The sequence below is a fragment of the Cibotium barometz genome, chromosome 28, assembly GCF_041138505.1.
Source record: "Cibotium barometz isolate CiBa-2024 chromosome 28, ASM4113850v1, whole genome shotgun sequence".
Lineage (NCBI taxonomy): Eukaryota > Viridiplantae > Streptophyta > Polypodiopsida > Cyatheales > Cibotiaceae > Cibotium > Cibotium barometz.
The window spans coordinates 24664145-24681809 of record NC_141073.1 but is presented as its reverse complement, the minus strand read 5'-3'; the positions used below and the strand labels follow the sequence as shown (position 1 = coordinate 24681809).

Below are 17665 nucleotides of genomic sequence, written 5' to 3'. Positions count from 1 at the left end.
CTCAGACAGAGCAACCTCGTGTATGCATATATATCCAGGGTCGCGTGCTAAGTTTGCCACTATGCGAACCACCAAATGTCGAATCCCGGAGGCATCCACACTCCCGATGTTAAAGAAAAAATGAGCCAACTCCCATAGTCGGCCTATCACGTCTATCACCTCCAGATCGCTCACATGGTGGGAAAACTCAACTGCCTGAGTCTTCAAAATGCTAAGAGCGAGATCCAGAGTCCACTCCCAGTCGCTAGGGCCACAGAGAGGGAATGAGAAGGCCACCGTTGAATCAAGTGCCTCCTCCCCTCGGGCCGGAGGTATCACTACATGAACTCTGATGGCTGCTGGCTCATGGGGGCCCTCCGCTCCAAAAACCCGTGTGAAGGAGTAATCAAAAGCCTCCGAGCGCTGTCTAGTGTCGAGACGACTCAGCCGACTGCGGATAGAGGATATCCGTGAAGCCCGAATCGGCATGGTAAGTCTCCTCTGCGGTGCTCGAGCAAGGTTGGTGCTTAGTGTCCGCCGGACTGCAGGTGACCGCCAGGGAACTGCCAGGGCCTCTCGGGGAGTTGAGGCGAGGGGGGGGGGAGGAGGCGGGGGAGAAGGGGGTGGAGAAGGAGCCGCTGCCAAAAAGGGAGGGGGGGTAAGGCGGCGGCGAAGAAAAAAAACCAGGAGGGTGGAAGCAACGCGGAAGGGGGGGGAGCATACGCGAGGGCGGCAGAAACACAGGGCAGGTGGGGGGGGGACAGACGCGAGGGTGGGCAGGGGGGAGGGCGGGGAGCCGAAGCTTCAGCGAGCAAAAAATTTCGATGCAACAATGCTATTGTTGATTACTACGAAACATGCGTGTTATCAGTTTGTATAAATTTTTTTTTTGGGTTGGATTGTTTGGTTTTGTTCTCATATCTTATTTCTATATAGCATATTGAAGGTGTTGTCAAACACATCAATGGAGCACCCTAAGCCCAATATAATGTGCTTTTGTCAAGAAAGGTGCTAAATATTTGGTTCTAGTTAAATGTCCGTATTGAGATGCAATTTTTGCATGATGCAATCATGTAGCACTCAAATTCCCTTTGTTTGATAGTTAGACATGTATGTTGAAGGCACCATTTGGTCTCTTACATGCCATTTTTTAATAATAAAAACAAGTGTTACGAAACGTATTTGTCACAAGATATTGCACGACTGGAATGTAGGACTATGATTTGCCATCGCAAAACAGCTTTATGGCAACACAATTATTTTTGTAAAACATAGTATTTATTGTAGTACCATCAGGACAGCCTCTTACTGCTTGACATCTTACAATGTGCAAGTCTTGTTTTGTTTCAACAAACTTAATTTTGGAGCTTTGTAATATGTAGGTTGCAATATTGGAAAACATCAGAAGTGTGTACTTTCTAATACACACAATTACTGTGTACATTGTATAAATATGTAAATATATATATATACATATAAAATAGCCACACTTTCATGTCGGTAGACTTGGCACATATCCTTTCCAAAAACTATGAGATCGTGCTCTTCCTTGGAAGAATACTTTTGTTCTTGTAAACATAGTACCATAGATTTGTGAGTTTGATTTGTGTATTTTGTTTTCTCAAAGTAAGTCGTATTTGCACTAAATAAATCAACTCTAAAAGCATAGATCTATGATTTTTAATTAGACCACAGCCTCTGCAAAGCCCCATTGCGATACTCAATGCTCAGGCATTTTTTGCTCGATGGCACCATGGCTCCGATTCCGCATCCGACCCCCTTGCACGGGTGCATCCGGCTTCCCCACTGCTTCTTAAGAGTGCCACTTCCTCATTCGATCAATCGATTAGACATCCCCTCGATTGTTGCCTCAGTGGTAGCTAGGATTGTAGGGATTAAATCGATTTGGCAATTGATTAGACATCCCCTCGACTGTTGCCTCAGGGTGGTAGCCAGGGTTGTAGGGATTAAATCCATTTGTGTATCAATAGCCTCTCTGGAGGCTCTCTCTCAGCTCCCCATGGGGCCCATTTATAGGGGCTTGAGTATTCATCACCTCCCGTCCAGTGTTTGGAGACAAAATGAGGCACTTGGCTAGAGCTTGTCCTCATTGTCAGGTCTGCATAGGACACCCCTCATCCTCTCACCAATGACCTGTCTCTGTTTAAGTCAAGAGATTACCTCAGCTTTGCCAAAGCATCTGTTATTGGGCCTTGTCTTAGAGTTGCAAGTACATCTTCCCGATGTGAGTATGCTGACTTATGTATCATGTCCTCACTTCATTGTCACACTTGAATACTCCTTGTCAATGGGTTGAAGGAAGAGCCCTCTTTGTCTAGATGGAGGCAAATAGAGATGATCTTTCGTGATGGTTATCCCTCACAAAAGGTAAGAAAAGAAGAAGCTAATGGAAGAGGGAAACTTACAAGCAAATTTATTCAAGAAAGCATCTATCTAGCATGCATGAGTCCAATAGCATACATGCAAGTGTGAGTAGAGAAGAGAAGAGCTCACAAGTATTCTGTTGCAAGGGAATGATTGTGTTGATTATTGTCAGAAATGACTTGTATACAAGAGATAAGTTTCCACATTAGCCTAGCCAAACTTAAAAATGCTATGGTCTTTATTACTCGTTTTAAGCAAGTATGTACATGAAATCCTTAGATTTTTCCTATGATAGTAAGCACAAGGAAGGTCGCTTTATATGTTCCAATGTTGTTTTACAAAAGATAAGTACTTGTTCGAGCGGGTATGTAAGCAAAGTGCCTTACGGTAGATCAAGCGAGTGAAACCATGTTAATCTACGGAGTGGTCAACATATCTCCCTTCCTAATATTGTTCGTGTTTTTGCATCATCATCCAAGTCAGTTGGTGAAGTTGTTGCTAGGGTGGGACGGTGTGGATGGTCTATGATACACCATGAAGTTGACATGTGAGGTTAAGTGATATGGCTTATGATCAATCCGTAGAGCAAAATGCATGACATATTAGTGATAATCTTTGGGTAGTTGTGTATGGCAACAGGTAGCCCGCAAACGGATGCATGGCATATTAGTGTGAAGCTTTGGGTACTCCTAGCGGTAGGCAGCTTGTCGAGGTGGCATGAAAGTCGTAGGCGATGTACGAGTTATTCATGCAAGGCCTCCTTTTATTGTGGAAATTATTAAGACTCTTCAAAATTAGGTAGTTGGTAGAAGCAGTCCGTACTCTGTAAGTGGCGGAATGAGTACCATGGCCACCATGAAATGATTTGCATGGGTAGATGGCGGTTTGGGATGACTTGGTGTGACAAGATATTATACCTGGATCTCATAGCGCGATGCCTAGAGATTGGCTTCGTCATGGGAGAATACCTTGTAATGAGGTTGTGTTGGTATTGAATTAGAGTCAAAGTAGAGGTTTCATGCATTGAAGCTTTTTGGAGGTACCTGCAAAGGTCGAGGGTTCTCCATGCGATAGGTCGTACCATGGGCTAGGCTTGTGCCTGCCATGGTCTCCCCATCTAGAGATGTACCAGGAGGTTTATCATTGATGAGGTTAGTTGGAGGTGCATGTGTGCAAGTATACCATGAGGTGCGAGATGTGAAAAACTTGTGATGCTCGCATGAAATATACAAGTGACATGCATGGAAAATGGATAGAAGGCGTGCTTTGTATGTGTACTCCAAACTTGAAGTTTTCTTCGACTTATTGCTTTCTTTGACTCTCGTTAATGCTTTCTTCAACATTTACTCGACATACCATTACTTGGGGAGTCAACATTATTAGATTGTTGAGGTATGGTAACGGACCTTGCCCATAGCTCTAATGGAGCTAGGTGCATGTGCGGCTTGAGAGATTTGGCATTAGCAAGCATTGGGGATAGAGGCAATCGTCAGGTGTGGGGTGCCCTCATCCACCAAGGGTGGTATAGTAACCATTCTATGGGGAAGTTTTTGTTGTTGTAGTTATTTTATACCATTTGAACCCATCCTCTACTAAGGATGTTCTCTTTCATCGTGCCTTCCGGGGTCACATAAAACTTGCAAGATGCAGGTTTAGTTCCAATATAAAATTCAGCTTCAAAACAACCATAGATTGGAAATTGTTTACTGTGAGAGCAATGGATGGTGTGAATGGTTCCTAATGAGTTTCATGTCTCGAAAGACAACACGTTGTGGGTAGCCTCGTGTCAACTAAGGCAAGCCATACAACTAGGTGGTCCTTCTGGGGGAACTCTAGCTCAAGGCAATCGGGTTCCACCACACTGGTTGTATTTCAAATGTATCAAGCACAAACATGGATGTGATTTTGACACCATTCAAGCACAAACATGGATGTGATTTTGACACCATTCAACTGTGCAAACCTTGTCCCAAGCTTTTGTGGAAGAGTGTCCATGGTTGCGCCATAACGTGAATCCAATTTTGAGAGTCGGTAGAGTCTCTAGAAGGGGCTCATATTCTTAGTTCTCATATTCACCATCCCACATCTTTACAAGCTCTATAGATATTAATCGGTCATCAGCAGTTGTGTCAGACTCATTTGGTGAGAATGCCTTGACCCATGTGATGTCTTCTTTATTTTCAAGTTTAGTTTCAAGGAATGGTTACCTTGTATATATAAATGTGATTGGTTTTACAATCACAAGCAGCCTTGCATCTCTTATGTAAGTCCTTTAGAGGATCATGCTCTTAACTCTCTTCTCTGAAAATCCATCACCATGAATGTGTGGTGGAAGCTTAGCTCAGAAGGTCTTAATATTTGCATCCTAAAGGATGCCCAAAGGTCTAGCTATGTTTTTGTCTTGGCATGGTTGATCATGAGGCTTATAACTATAAGTGATGGGCTTCCCTAGTCTTCCCAACAATCCTTGGCGATTATGCTGACATGAGCACCACCATCCAAGATTGTAGACCCTTTATAAACGACATGTAACACGTTCATTTTATTTCTTTCAAAGTTCCTTCTTGTTCATGGTGGGCACCTTTTGGCTATCCTTTTGTCTTAGGTATGGAAGAAGAGCTCTTAATGTGACACAACGACCCATTTTCCTCCTCTTTAGGTTTTCCCAATCATCCAGTTGGATAAGTCTCTCCAAATCTAAGAATTTCCTTGTAAATGAGAACTTATCAGAATTAACTTCCTAGGATAAGAATGTTGTGAGGCATGCTATGTCCCTCTTATGATATTCGTGCTCACATGGCTCGTACTCACTCATACGTGTTCACATTGCCAATGTGTAGAGGATGTGTGCACCGAGGAGATGTCTCTGATGGGGTTGAAATGAAGTCACCTATCACATCAGATAAAATATTGCGGTGTTTATGATGATCCATGGAAGGCCAACTTTCACCTTCCAATGAGTCCTACTTCACTGCATCTACTAACATTCCATAATCTAGTTAGATTGGTTCCACAGGTAGAGGCTTCAAAATTGGCTCTTTTTGTTTGCAAATTCTTAAGAATAGTTATGGGTTTGGCTATGGTCTCTGGCATGCTCCGAGGTTTCATTCATTGGTTCTGTGATTAACTCTTGAATATGGGGTCAGGGATACTCTCAAGTGGGGTCAGTGGTTTGTACTCAACCATTTGCTTAAGAGTGACTCTAGGTTAGCCTCTTGCACCTTATTCTTGGGCTTGTTTCAGCACGGGGTTGGGGTACCTAGGTGAGGTCTCTCTCTAAATAGTTAATTTTTTTTCTATAAACTAATCTATGCTCATGTCCTTCACTAGGACTCTAGTTGATGCTAGTTGGGCATCCTTAACTGATGAGGCTTTGGATGATGCATCCCTTATCTCTTGGTTTGAGTGGACGACTTCTATATCCTTGTCTTGTAGATTGTCTACCAGGTCTATTGCGGGTTTTAGGACCTTTATGACACTTGAAGAAGAAATTCTAATTCTTAAGCACAAAAATTAGAGCATAACATAGAATTGGACAAATTAAAAGCATAAACCTTAATAAACAAAATTAAATAAACAAGAAAGCTAGAGAATAAGAAAGAGATCACCGTTGCCACAAGATTGGGTTGTATCTCCCCTAGATGAGTGTGGTCCCTGTGCCACTCACCCGTATTTATATGTATTAGAAAGCTTGCTTTTCAAAACGATAAAAACAAAGCATAAATGCTTTTGAGTTTTTGAGCATAAATGCTCTCCAAAAAAATAGCAAGCTACAAATATAAAGTCTTGGGCCTACCAAAAATATAAAATAGTAATTGGTATGTATAAATGTTTGAGACCTTAGCCTTACAAAACTATTAATGCCTAACTATGAAACCATAAAAGGTGTTCACATGTCTTCTAAAATATCTCATAGTGGTCCAACACATGTTCCACCTACGATTAATACATAATCCACCACTCAACCATAGCCTACATCCAAAATAATATTCATTAGGATAGAGCCTTGGGTGTCCACACTTGCTTGGATTTGTAGTGTGCACAAATGCAGCATTTGTGGGAGCTCGTGGCACTAATCTCCTTGATCTTGGCACCTAAATTTGAGGGTTCCCTTCATAGAATCAGTGTGCTTCTAGAAATTTATCTAGATCCAATTAAGCATCTACTTATGAGGTACTGAGGCCATCACTTGGAAATTTTTGGCTTCCTAGGTTGCACAGAGATGGCGATGTTTTAGGGACCCAAGTAGATGGATTCCCTTTGTAGAAGCCCTAGGCTTCTCTAGCAGCTTGATGTGGATCCAAGAGGCTTAGGGTTTAGGTAGAACTTTGTTGCATGGGACTTTCGCTTGTCTGATCTCTGCTCATGGTTGGGGGCTTTGGGCCAAATGGTGGCTTCCAGGTCTTTACTTGGGCATCAAAATCTTCCTTGGCAAAGTACTTTTGGACCCAGTTCTTCTTAGTGTCCTCTCCCTAGAGTTTGGTGAAGTTGAGGACACTACTCTTGGGTACCACTTCTTCTTGGTGTCCTCCCCTAAAGTCTGGTGAAGTTGGGGATGTCACTAAGAAGGAGTGGGTACTCTTGGGTACTCACTCCTTCCTAGTACCCTTCCCTATTAGTCTGGTGAAGTTAATGTTTGGGAGACGTTTTTCATTTCAATCAACGAGGTTTTGTTTCTCCCATAGGGTTAGAGGGGGTGGCTGACATGCAGGGCAAGGTGAGAGAAGTATTGTGTTAGAGTTTACCTACATTGATGGTGTATGATTGGATGATAAGGCTTGGGATGCTGAGACATTCAAGATAACTTTGTTTACCAAAGGAAAAATAACCATTCCATAGGGGAGCACGAGCGGTCCTTCTTTGCTATAGCTTCTTCACATCCAATCTATGGCCGTGATCCATTTCCTTCAGAGAGGATGATGCTCTCTCTCTCTACCTGCGAGAGGGTCACATAAAACTTACACGATGCATGTTTAGATCTAATAAGAAAATCCACTTCATAACAATCGATGGTGATGGATTGGGAATTAAGTTACCTGTGATAATGGTTGTAGTGGAAGGTGTGAGGGGTGGGTGACCTAACAAGGTCCACCTCTCCCAAGACAAAACATTGTGGCTAGCCCTGGTGTCCACCAAGGCTGGCCACACTACTAGATCATCTAGCTCAAGGAGAGTGGGTTCCATGGGTGATTTATTTTGACTTCATTGTGTAGATTAGATGCATGTGCAAAGATCTATACGCTTAGGGGTCTTGGCTTCTTTGGGTATTCTTCTGTTGATGAACTGGTACTTCCCTCCATTTTTCATTGTCAGCCTATCATTTCTCCCCTTTTCTTATAGATTTGGGAGAGCATGTCCCAGGTGAGAGGTCCATAGTAGCACTTCATCTTACTATGATTAAAGTATCCTTCCATCTCAATCCCATCCATAGTCTCTATCTTTATTGTGTCTTGTGAGGAGAAATATCTATGACTTGGTAGGACGTCTTGTGTAGATATAGCATATATGGCATACAAGAAGATTAATCTTCTATAATACCCTACATGCCCCATGAATCTTTGCACCCCCTTGTAGTTGACAAGTTGTGGCAACTCTAAGATCACGTGGATCTTGTGATTATTTATGGAGATGCCATTCTGGAAGATGATGTGTCCAAGAATGATACTATGTTTAACAAGAATTTGACATTTAAGTGGGCTTAATGAGATACAATAGAGTATTTATCTCTCAAAGACTAGCTGAAGATGAGCAAGGTTCTCCTTCCACTTTGAGTGCATGCATAGGTTAGCAAGATCAATGAATATCTCCAAGATCTTCTAAGATTCATGAAGGATGTACACATTAAGCATTTGAAGGTGGCAAGGGAATTGATGAAGCTGCATGGTATGACGTGATATGTGTAGGTTTCCCATTCCATAGTAAATGCTATCTCATATTGATTGGATTGAACAATCATCATCACTTAGTTGTAGCTTGAAAATCCATCAAAGAAGCTACTGCTCTCCGATGGATCTTTCCAACATGTGCTCTACGTATGATAAGGGGTAGTGATCACAAAATGTGGTGGCGTTAACCTTTTTAAGGTTAGCACACACTCTAAGCTTTCCGTTCTTTTCATTATCGGTGAGGTGACACCAACTCAGTGTGCTTGATTTCATACACAAATCTTGTGTCAATGAGCTTGTTAAGCTCTTCTTTGGCCATTCAACCATACTTGGGATTCTTGTTGACAGGCTCTCTATTTGGATGCTTTTGTATTTCACCACCACTTTTGAGGGAATTCCCTTTATATCATTGCATTTCCAGGCAAACATATCTTGAAATTCCTTGAAAGCAAGACTATTAATTCTCGATCTTGCTCAGGGGTGAGGTCTTTGGCAATGGACATGCCCTTAAGCTCTTCATCTAGATCATCAAGGTTTATTTCTTTGACCTTGGGCAGGGCTAATATGAAGCATGTGGCTCTCTTTGCCCATGCTTCTTTAGGCCTTCTCACCGTGTACTAGTCTATCCCCGATATTTTAGAACTTAAAGTACTCGAGCACTTGTCTTAGGTCTTCCTCTTGAGGCTCGGCGAGGTCTTTGAGCATATCTTTCCTCTCTACCTCAGCCTCAACTTTGTGAGCTTGCGTCTAGTGCCACGGTAGAGCTTAGCTTGCTCGGAGCTCATGGGCTCGTCACTTTCATAGACCACTGTCTTGAATAGTGACCTTGTTTAGGTCATCTTTCCATTGTCGAGTGTAGGTTTCATGTGAATCTACTACCTTAAGATAGTAAAGCTAGTGAAGATCCATCTCCATGGGAAGAAGATACTTTTTATAATTTCTATGCGGTTTTCTCCTTCTTGTTCGGTTGACTGTGGGCAATGTAGAAATAGATCTTTCTACACGAGAGTCCTCGTTAGATGAATTACTAGCTACCCCAAGTTTGAAGTCGTTGTTAGGAGCTTCCAAAAGGGATGTTGCACTAAGCATGAACATGGAGGTGATTTCTGTCCCATCTAGTTGTGTGAACCTTGTTCCAAGATTTTGTGAAAGAGTGTCTATGGTTGCTAAGACATGGACCTAGTCCTTAAAGTTGTCATGCTATGGGAGAAGTTTGTAGTCTTTGTTCCCATGTTCACTATGTAAGAATGGTTACACACGTTGTGACCAAAGCGTTTCGGATAGTTGTGTCAGACTCATTGGGCCAGAATGCCTTAACCCCCATGGCATGAGTCTTCCATATCTTCAGGTTTATCTTCAAGGAATGGAACTTGGTTTCGTGGTAAAGGACCTTCTATAAATGAGCTCTTATGGAGAGCAAGACTCTTGCTTGTGTTGCTTGTTGTTGGGTGTATTGAGAAACACTTGTCCCTGATGATACAACAACAAAAGAGACATGCCTCATTTTTCATAACTAGTGTTGTTTGGGTTACTTGTTGGTTATGGTCAGCTGGGGATAAACCTAACTCAGGATTGACACTAAATGTTTGAAATGTTGTGGCATCAATGGACATGGTTTGACCGCTTCCTATGGGAGCGAACCTTGAGGCTCCTAGTCTTGGTCTTGCTCTTCAAGAAGGAGATGCACTCAATTAAGATGAAGTGCCACATCTTTGCACTCATGCTTGGGGTACCACAAGGCTAGGCTATGGAAAACTCATTAGCAAAGTAAAAATTATTTATTTCTTATTAATTGTGATTAGAAAAACCATATTCACTTATATAGCATGGCCCCTTTTCACACTACACTTATTATTGTCTATGTCCATGGTCCCAAGGCTTTTTTAGCCCATAGTCCCAATTATTTAGGCATTATTACATAGCCCATGGCCTCTACATTACATAAAATCTATAAATTTCTTCATTTTCATTCTTTTATCTTGGTGAGAATACCAGCTAGTATTTTGTGAAACAACACCTTGAGTTTCTTTTCAAAGACAAGAAAGCCAAATTTTTTCAATTCATCAAAAGGTGTCTGAGGTGCTCTTCAAGGCATTTAAGGCATTTTATAAGGGGCTACAAATTTTATAAATTGCGTGAATGGTGAAAAAGTGCATCTTTGAAATTCAAAAAGGATATTCTTTAGACTTTCCATTGAAATTATCCTCGAGGGACCATAAAAGCTATTTTATGCTTATCTCTCTTTGGAAATCTTCATGATGATGAAAACCAGATTTCACATCTAATTGGAAAAACCATTTTTTAAAAGAAGATGAGATCATCTTTCTTTGGAATGGGAATTTTTTACTCCACTAAATGCAGGTTAAGTTTTTTAATACTTTTATCACCATTTTCTTTTTTTCCTTTTAATCTCATTGTGATTGTTGACAAAGAAGGTAGGCAAAGAAGGCAAGCGAAGACCAATTGAGTCTACCTCTTTGACTAGACCTTTTTATAACATTTCTTAAATAATAAGCTCTCTACATTCATTAAGATTATCAGGATTCATACCCAGGTGAGTCTAGGCCTTTGTAGGAGTTTATCCTTCTTTGAGTGGAAGACCTACTTCAAACTTTGATTTCCCCATCTTGCAAGTGGGTGTTTAGAGCACAGAGTTAGATACTTTTTTTTTGCGTTGTTTCAATTTCAAGAGAATACCTTTGTCTTTCGGAGATAAAAAAAACCCTCTGTTAAATCGTGTTTATGTGTGGAGAGGAGAGAGCATTTTTTTATTATGAAGAGATAATTTTTTATTATTAGGAAGAGATATATTTTAGCATTATATGTGGCATTAAAGAGAGCTCATCATTGGGTTTTCTTCTCATATAGCTGCGTGCATAATAAAGATCCAAGCATTAAATGCTTATTGTGTTCTAAAGTGTCATAAGGCTAAATTCGACTTGCTAAAGCCTATAATGCAAACTTTTAATGACAAGGCTACTCTTTAAGCTCATATGTTAACCCAGTTAATGATGGTCAAAGAACAAGATGGTGAAAGGATTACATCACATGTAATTTGGGTCAAGGTGTATACTACATATAGAAATTGCAAGTTATGGTGGCACCTGTAGTGCCGGCCAGTGGTCAAGGTGTATACTACATAAAAATAGCAAGTTATGGTAGCTGTAGTGTCGGCCAATGGTTAATTGTCGGAGACAACAAGGATTCATCAATTTAGTTGCCAAATTTGGTTAAAATTGGGCCACTTACCAAAAATGATAACTAGATCCAACAAAGGTTATAGTGGCATCCAAGATAACACATGGTCAAAGTTTGGGCCTATGGGTGATTTAAGCTTACAGCAGCAAGTACCATCACACCAAAGGTCAAATGGTCAAGAACATGTTCACATTGCACTTTTAACACAACTAAGGTGGATTAATTGCCATCACATCAAAGGTTAAATACCTCAGACATGGTGGATTAATCACCAGACTATGGATGGATTCCCAATGATAAATGTGTGAAATCAGATGCTTAAGGAAAAGACATTTGTCTTAGTCCATAAAATTACGGTATTTATAGTCATAGAAGCCCATAATGGTATTAGGCTATGCTTGATAATGTGTCTTAGGCTTAATTTATGCAGTAGAACTTACATTAGAGAGCTAGATTAATGTATAAGTAAGTTATGGGCATTGGGCACTGGTGGACAAGTGTGAATCACACACACTTATCTTATCCGTTTGTATATAAGTCGATTCTCTACTTTGTAATGGACCACATATTGCATCATCTAGCGTTTCCACTTGCTAATGCTCCTTGCTATGCTTTATTGGTCTCATCTGAACTATTTTTAAACCTTTTCCTCTTGTTAATGCTCCTTGCTATTTCCCTCACAGTTGTGTCTTAGCTTTGATGCTCTCACTTGTGTGATTTACATGAGATTGACTATAATAAGCTTGAGATTTAGCTCTATGTTAAGTATATGTGAGAGTAGGATACTTATGGAGCTTCTTGAGAGCATACATGGAGTAAGTAGTGAAGCGAGGTGAGAGTGTAGTAGGATAATTGTGGGACTTGGGAGAATCTATGTGAGGTTCAATGGGAGGGAAGCCATTCCCATCGTGATTCTCTTGAGGAGCTTGGAAAGGAGTGAGAGGAAGATACAAGGGAAGAAGAAGAAGAAGAGTGAGTTCCCCTGCTTGACACACTTATGAAAAGAGAGGTCTAACAAAGCCTAGGGTGCACCACAATAATCGAGGTAAGGAAAGGGTAGTAAGAGGAGTCAAGATCTTGGAGGCAAAATTTTCGCTCAACAAGATGGCGCTCAAGTTGCCATCCGGCATCGCTGATCTTCACCATTTTAAACTCCCCACACAAGGAACACTGGTAAACCACACATAAGATTCTCAGCCACACGCTCTTCAAAGAAGAATCTCAAGGTTGCCTATGATTAAATATCCTAAACCATGAGACAAATCAAGGCACATGGTCGCTTATCTCTCGAAACCCAAATACTACAAAGTATGCATGCACCATACCCTCATCATTGACATACGCCAAATCACATCTCTAGATGTGTAAAACTAGTGCCAAAGCTAGCACTAGGAGATTTCCACAAAATGGATACACCTGAGCTCCTCGATTGCCCTTAAGGTTTTAGGTGTAGGTGGCTAGACCAATTTGCGGAAACCTCTAGCATTGGTGTGAACACAACTAGGATGGGTGACCTCCTGGCCCCCACCCAATTTCAAACATGGTATCAGAGCCCTGGGTTGAAGTGTAACTTGTCAGCCGATGAGAGAAGCCAAGTTGAGTCTCTGAGACAAGAAAATATGGATAAGTTCAACCTCTAAGCTAAGACAAAGGTGGACAAGAAGGCACCAAGGGGGGGTGTTGAGAAAAGTGGTGCCAAAGCATATCACTAGGAGATTTCCACAAAATGGATAGACCGGAGGTCCTCCATCGCCTTAAGGTTTTGGGGTCTAGATGGCTAGACCAATTCATGGAAGCCTCTAGTTAAGCATGCATTGGCGTGAACACAATTGGGATGGGTGACCTCTTAGGACTTGGCCCCCACCCAATTTTCAACAGGATGAGGGGACCATGCTATGACCCATCGCGTAGAAAGCAGTAACAGGAGTCAAACAAAGCAAAAAGTCAGAGATTTTACTTGGAGGAGAACACAAGTGTATAGCCTCACTCATAGCCCATGTACTAAGGCACTCATAATAGTTAGCACCTGCACCAAGCCTAAGCATCGACAACCATCAAGTATATCTGTAGATGGGTGGGGGCAGGGGGCGTGGTGGTGGACAAAAGCCTGTCCCATGGAAAAAGCTTAGCCCATCACCTAGATCCTCTTTGAATATGTAGGAACCTCCAAAAGCTAGTTATACTTGCTTAAGTCTAGAACTAGTTTCAATATACTATTTTTAAGCTTTGTCGATCTAGCGTGAAAGCTAGTTATTTGTATATAAGTAATTTTTAACATTGAGCAATATAGATTCATTCCTTTGTAATAGAATATCTCCCTCTTCTCTACTCTTGCTTGCTTGTGCTCTATTGGATTCTTGCTGCTAGATGATTTGCTTTCTTGAATAGGTTTGATTGTAGGCTTCTCCCTCTTCTTTATCCACCTTTTGTGAGAGAGAACCATAACCAAATCCATTCTTTTGTTACATCCATCTAGGCAAAGAGAGCTCTTCTTTTACCCCCATAGCCATGGAGCATTCCGGTGTGACAATAGAATGAGGTTACAACAGATGGTGTAACACACACACATTGAGAAGTTGCATTTGTGGCTCAAAGACAAAGATCAAATGTCATTTGTTTTGACATAGGCTAAGGTAAGCTCTTGGCTTGAGTTTTTTTTGGCTTGGGGTCTAGGACTTGAGTCCTACACATTGGAAGAATCTTGTGACCTTCATATTATACACCTTAAGAGTCTCGAACTTAAGTCCTAGACTCCTCAAGGTCTACAAAGTTTGATACTTGTTTGTAGTGTCACATATCGGACTCGATTCCTACACTACAAAAGGTTACACTCCTAGAGCCCTAGGACTAAAGGATCCAGAAGTTAATCCTAGACTACAAAATACCTTCACTTCCATAGGACCTTTTTCCCAGCAACATAGTAGGCCGATCTTTGCAAAAGGGGTGTAATCCTGAGGCCAATTACTTCAATGGGTGTCCACCCAATAGAAGAAGGAATCACATGTCACATGTTTAGGGATCAGTTTAATGAGCCCCTCAGTTGAATACAGCCAGTAAGAGGGCAGATCGAAGGCACAAAGTACCAAAGAGCAGTGAGCGAAGTACAAGACATCTCACTGCAAAGATTTTGTGAAATTTACTACAAGACTTCTATTTATTTGACTGTATCAAAGCAACACATCCCATATCCAAGGTACCCCACTCCCTTTTGGGGCAAGCTGCTTTTTTGCAATGCAATTAACTACACAATGACCCTTAACATGCTACACCTTACAAGGGTAATCTTGAAATATTGCAAAATTCATGAGCCTACAGATGCTGCAACTAAGGTCTACCTTTCCACCCCCGATCGTACCATTCAACCAAAGAGTTCGGCATACACAGCTAGTAGATTCTGTTTCCACTCACCAGGAAATCCAAGAACCCCCAACCCTGTAAGGAAAGAACAAGGCTTCCAAATGCTCCACATGCATATGAAGCTTTGAAAGCTCTTCACAAGACCACCACCGCATGTAAGCGCGCAAGCAAAATCAACAGACTTTCAAGGTTTCATAGACAAAACCAACAATATGTCTGTTGGATGATTCGAAGAATGCCACTTGGGCCTTGGTGAAGGCCTCCAGAAGTACCATATCACATCCACAAAGCATATCATATCGAAGAATGCCACTTGGGCCTTGGTGAAGGCCTCCAGAAGTACCATATCACATCCACAAAGCAATGTACACAACCAGGTTGACCCAAGGCACTGGGTGACAATTGGGTCAGACACAACATGCAGTTGAGTATTCTAGAATACTGACATGGGCATGATAAAAAGCAGGAATCAGAAAAGAAAAATGACTTGATACAATTTGATAAGACACTACAGAAATGCATACCCAGGTAGGTCAAGGTATGCATCAAGTATACAAGTCCATGCTCTAGATATTCTGTACTCTAATTTAAATTGAAAAAAAACTGTTAATGCTATTTACAAGCTAAACTACAATCATGAAGTAAAACAATCTTGCATGTGTTGACAACACATCCTCAATACTGGCGGCCCTCTTTACAAGCCTTGAGAGCCAACAGCAATAAAGCCATTCAGATGGCAATAACTATCTATCTCCCTATTGCTCATCACTTTTCATCTGACAAATGGTCTTCCACATACATCAAACCTTGCCTCAATTTCATAATTTCGCTGAAAAATTTTCGCCGAGCTCCTACTGCGCTTATGCCCATCTCTTTAAGGTCATCCATGGTGAGCAGAGGTAACACGTCATTCCCAACTTCGTGATGCTGGAAGACCGAGGAGTATTTTTCCAGTCCAATGCCTTGAATCCAATCCCTGACCTGATCATCAAGGGGGTCAACACCCCTTTCCCACACCGGACCTTGAAGGCGTAATTCTTGAACATCGCTACTCAAGGGTTCCTCTTTCTCTTCTACCTCATCTTTTAAAGTATACCCTGCAATTGGAGCTTTCAGGCCAGAACCCATCTTCTTCTTAGGCTTGGCAGCTTGAATTTTCCTGAAACCTATTGGAGAGTCACTCTCAAAGCTAGATCCTGCCGGGCGAACCTCGAAATCATGCCGCAAGTGGCTTCTCACATGCTTATCGGTGTCAGAGCAGCCATAAACACAACCATCAGCAGCTTCCAAGAAGCCATCTGCAACTCCAGTCATGGCCTTATGCATCCAACTGTTGCCATTCCCTTCATAGTGACGCGGGCGGATGATTCCGGGGCGTTTCGAGTGTGTGGTGATGGTATGGTTGGGGTGACGACTCCTACCAAGCCCCGGTTTTCTGCTCCCACCCTTGGGGGCGAGGCCCCTCTTCTCAAAGGGCTTGGAAGGGCGGGGTTTGGGGTCCTCAGCATGACGGAAAACATCACCATGTATGAATTTGGGTGAAAGCTGAGGCTTTTTGGAGGGCTTACCTGGGGCAGTCGTAGCAGTGGTGGTGGTGATGGGGGTAGGACCGCCTCCTTTCTGTTTGAGAAGATACTCCACCACGTTGGCCAGTGAGCTGTCCCCGATCTCATTGAGGCGAACGTTGGGGCGCCTCTGCCGTTTGGAGGCACCGTCAGTGGATGGCAAGGCAGCTTCGGTGGGAGGAGGAGGAGGAGGAGGCGGTGGCGGTGGCGCAGGGGCCACCTCCATAATCTCCTGTTCTTGCACTTGCTCTTGCTGCTCTTCCTGTAGCTCAATCTCATCGCCCATGGAGCTCTTCTACGAAAACCCTATTTCGAGTTTGCTCAGCTCTGACAGATTAAGAGAGAGAGAGAGAGAGAGAGTGAGGAAGAAGAAGAATTGTTGAGAGAGAGAGAGAAGAAGAAGCAGCAGCAGCAGGAGAGAGAGAGAGAGAGAGAGAGAGAGAACAATTCTTGAGAGAGAGAAAGAGAGAGAGATTTACAAATATAAATATCAAATTTTCTAATGTTGTTCAAAAGTCTATTATTACTATTCCCAGAAAATACTTTTATATCGATAACACTATATATTTTTTTTTCATGAGCTACATTCCTAGACACACACCATACTAACTAGTGAACACCCCACCCTGCATAGCTTTTTTTGGTAGAACTAAGCGTCGCAAGTTGAGTCACGATCTTTGATGTGCTCCAGAGTGTAAGCTTGAAGGGCAAGCATTGCACACTGTTGTCGTCGCATGATCGTGAAGAGGAAGGTGGAAGCAAACGCCATGACGATCAAACGATGACGACCTAAGGTGTGCGAATGACTACCTGCGTGCCTACCTGCACGCGAACACACCCTTATAATAGATATCCCCAAGAGGATTTGAACCCAAGACCTCCCATAGAAAGTCCAGAGTCTTATCCACTAGGCTACTTCCTTGGGGACTAATAATACTATTTTTAAAACATCTCTCTTAACAAATACATTTTTAAAACCAGCCTTTGCTAAAAATTAAAAAAGGCCCAAAATCCCAAAATATAAATATAAATAAGATATGTAATATCTTTATATTATTAGTTTTTTAAAATAGTTTTCATGTTGATTTGTGAATTTATTTAAAAAATGTAAACTTATTTTATAAATGTACAAATCAATATTAATGGCACCGTTACTAGTGTTCATAAGAACCCTTTTTTTTTTCAAAATGAAAATAGAGAGGAATACAACTAAGATATGTAATGTCTTTATATTTTTTTTTTCTAGATTTTTCATGTTGATTTTTGAACTTATTAAAAAATCGTAAACCTATTTTA

General features: G+C 41.7%; 1 protein-coding gene across 1 annotated transcript; it reads right to left on the bottom strand.

The window, feature by feature from the left end:
* Nucleotides 1-15273: 15273 nt before the first annotated feature.
* Nucleotides 15274-16831, bottom strand: LOC147622677 (uncharacterized). Its single transcript, XM_086822250.1, has one exon. The coding sequence runs from the start codon at nt 16653-16655 to the stop codon at nt 15570-15572; it is 1086 nt and encodes a 361-aa protein (XP_086678376.1). The 5' UTR covers nt 16656-16831; the 3' UTR covers nt 15274-15569.
* Between the last annotated feature and the right edge of the window lie 834 nt (nt 16832-17665).

Bases quoted from the DNA above. Each gene is read 5' to 3' on its own strand.
- LOC147622677 (XM_086822250.1), bottom strand. From the start codon at position 16,655: ATGGGCGATGAGATTGAGCTACAGGAAGAGCAGCAAGAGCAAGTGCAA.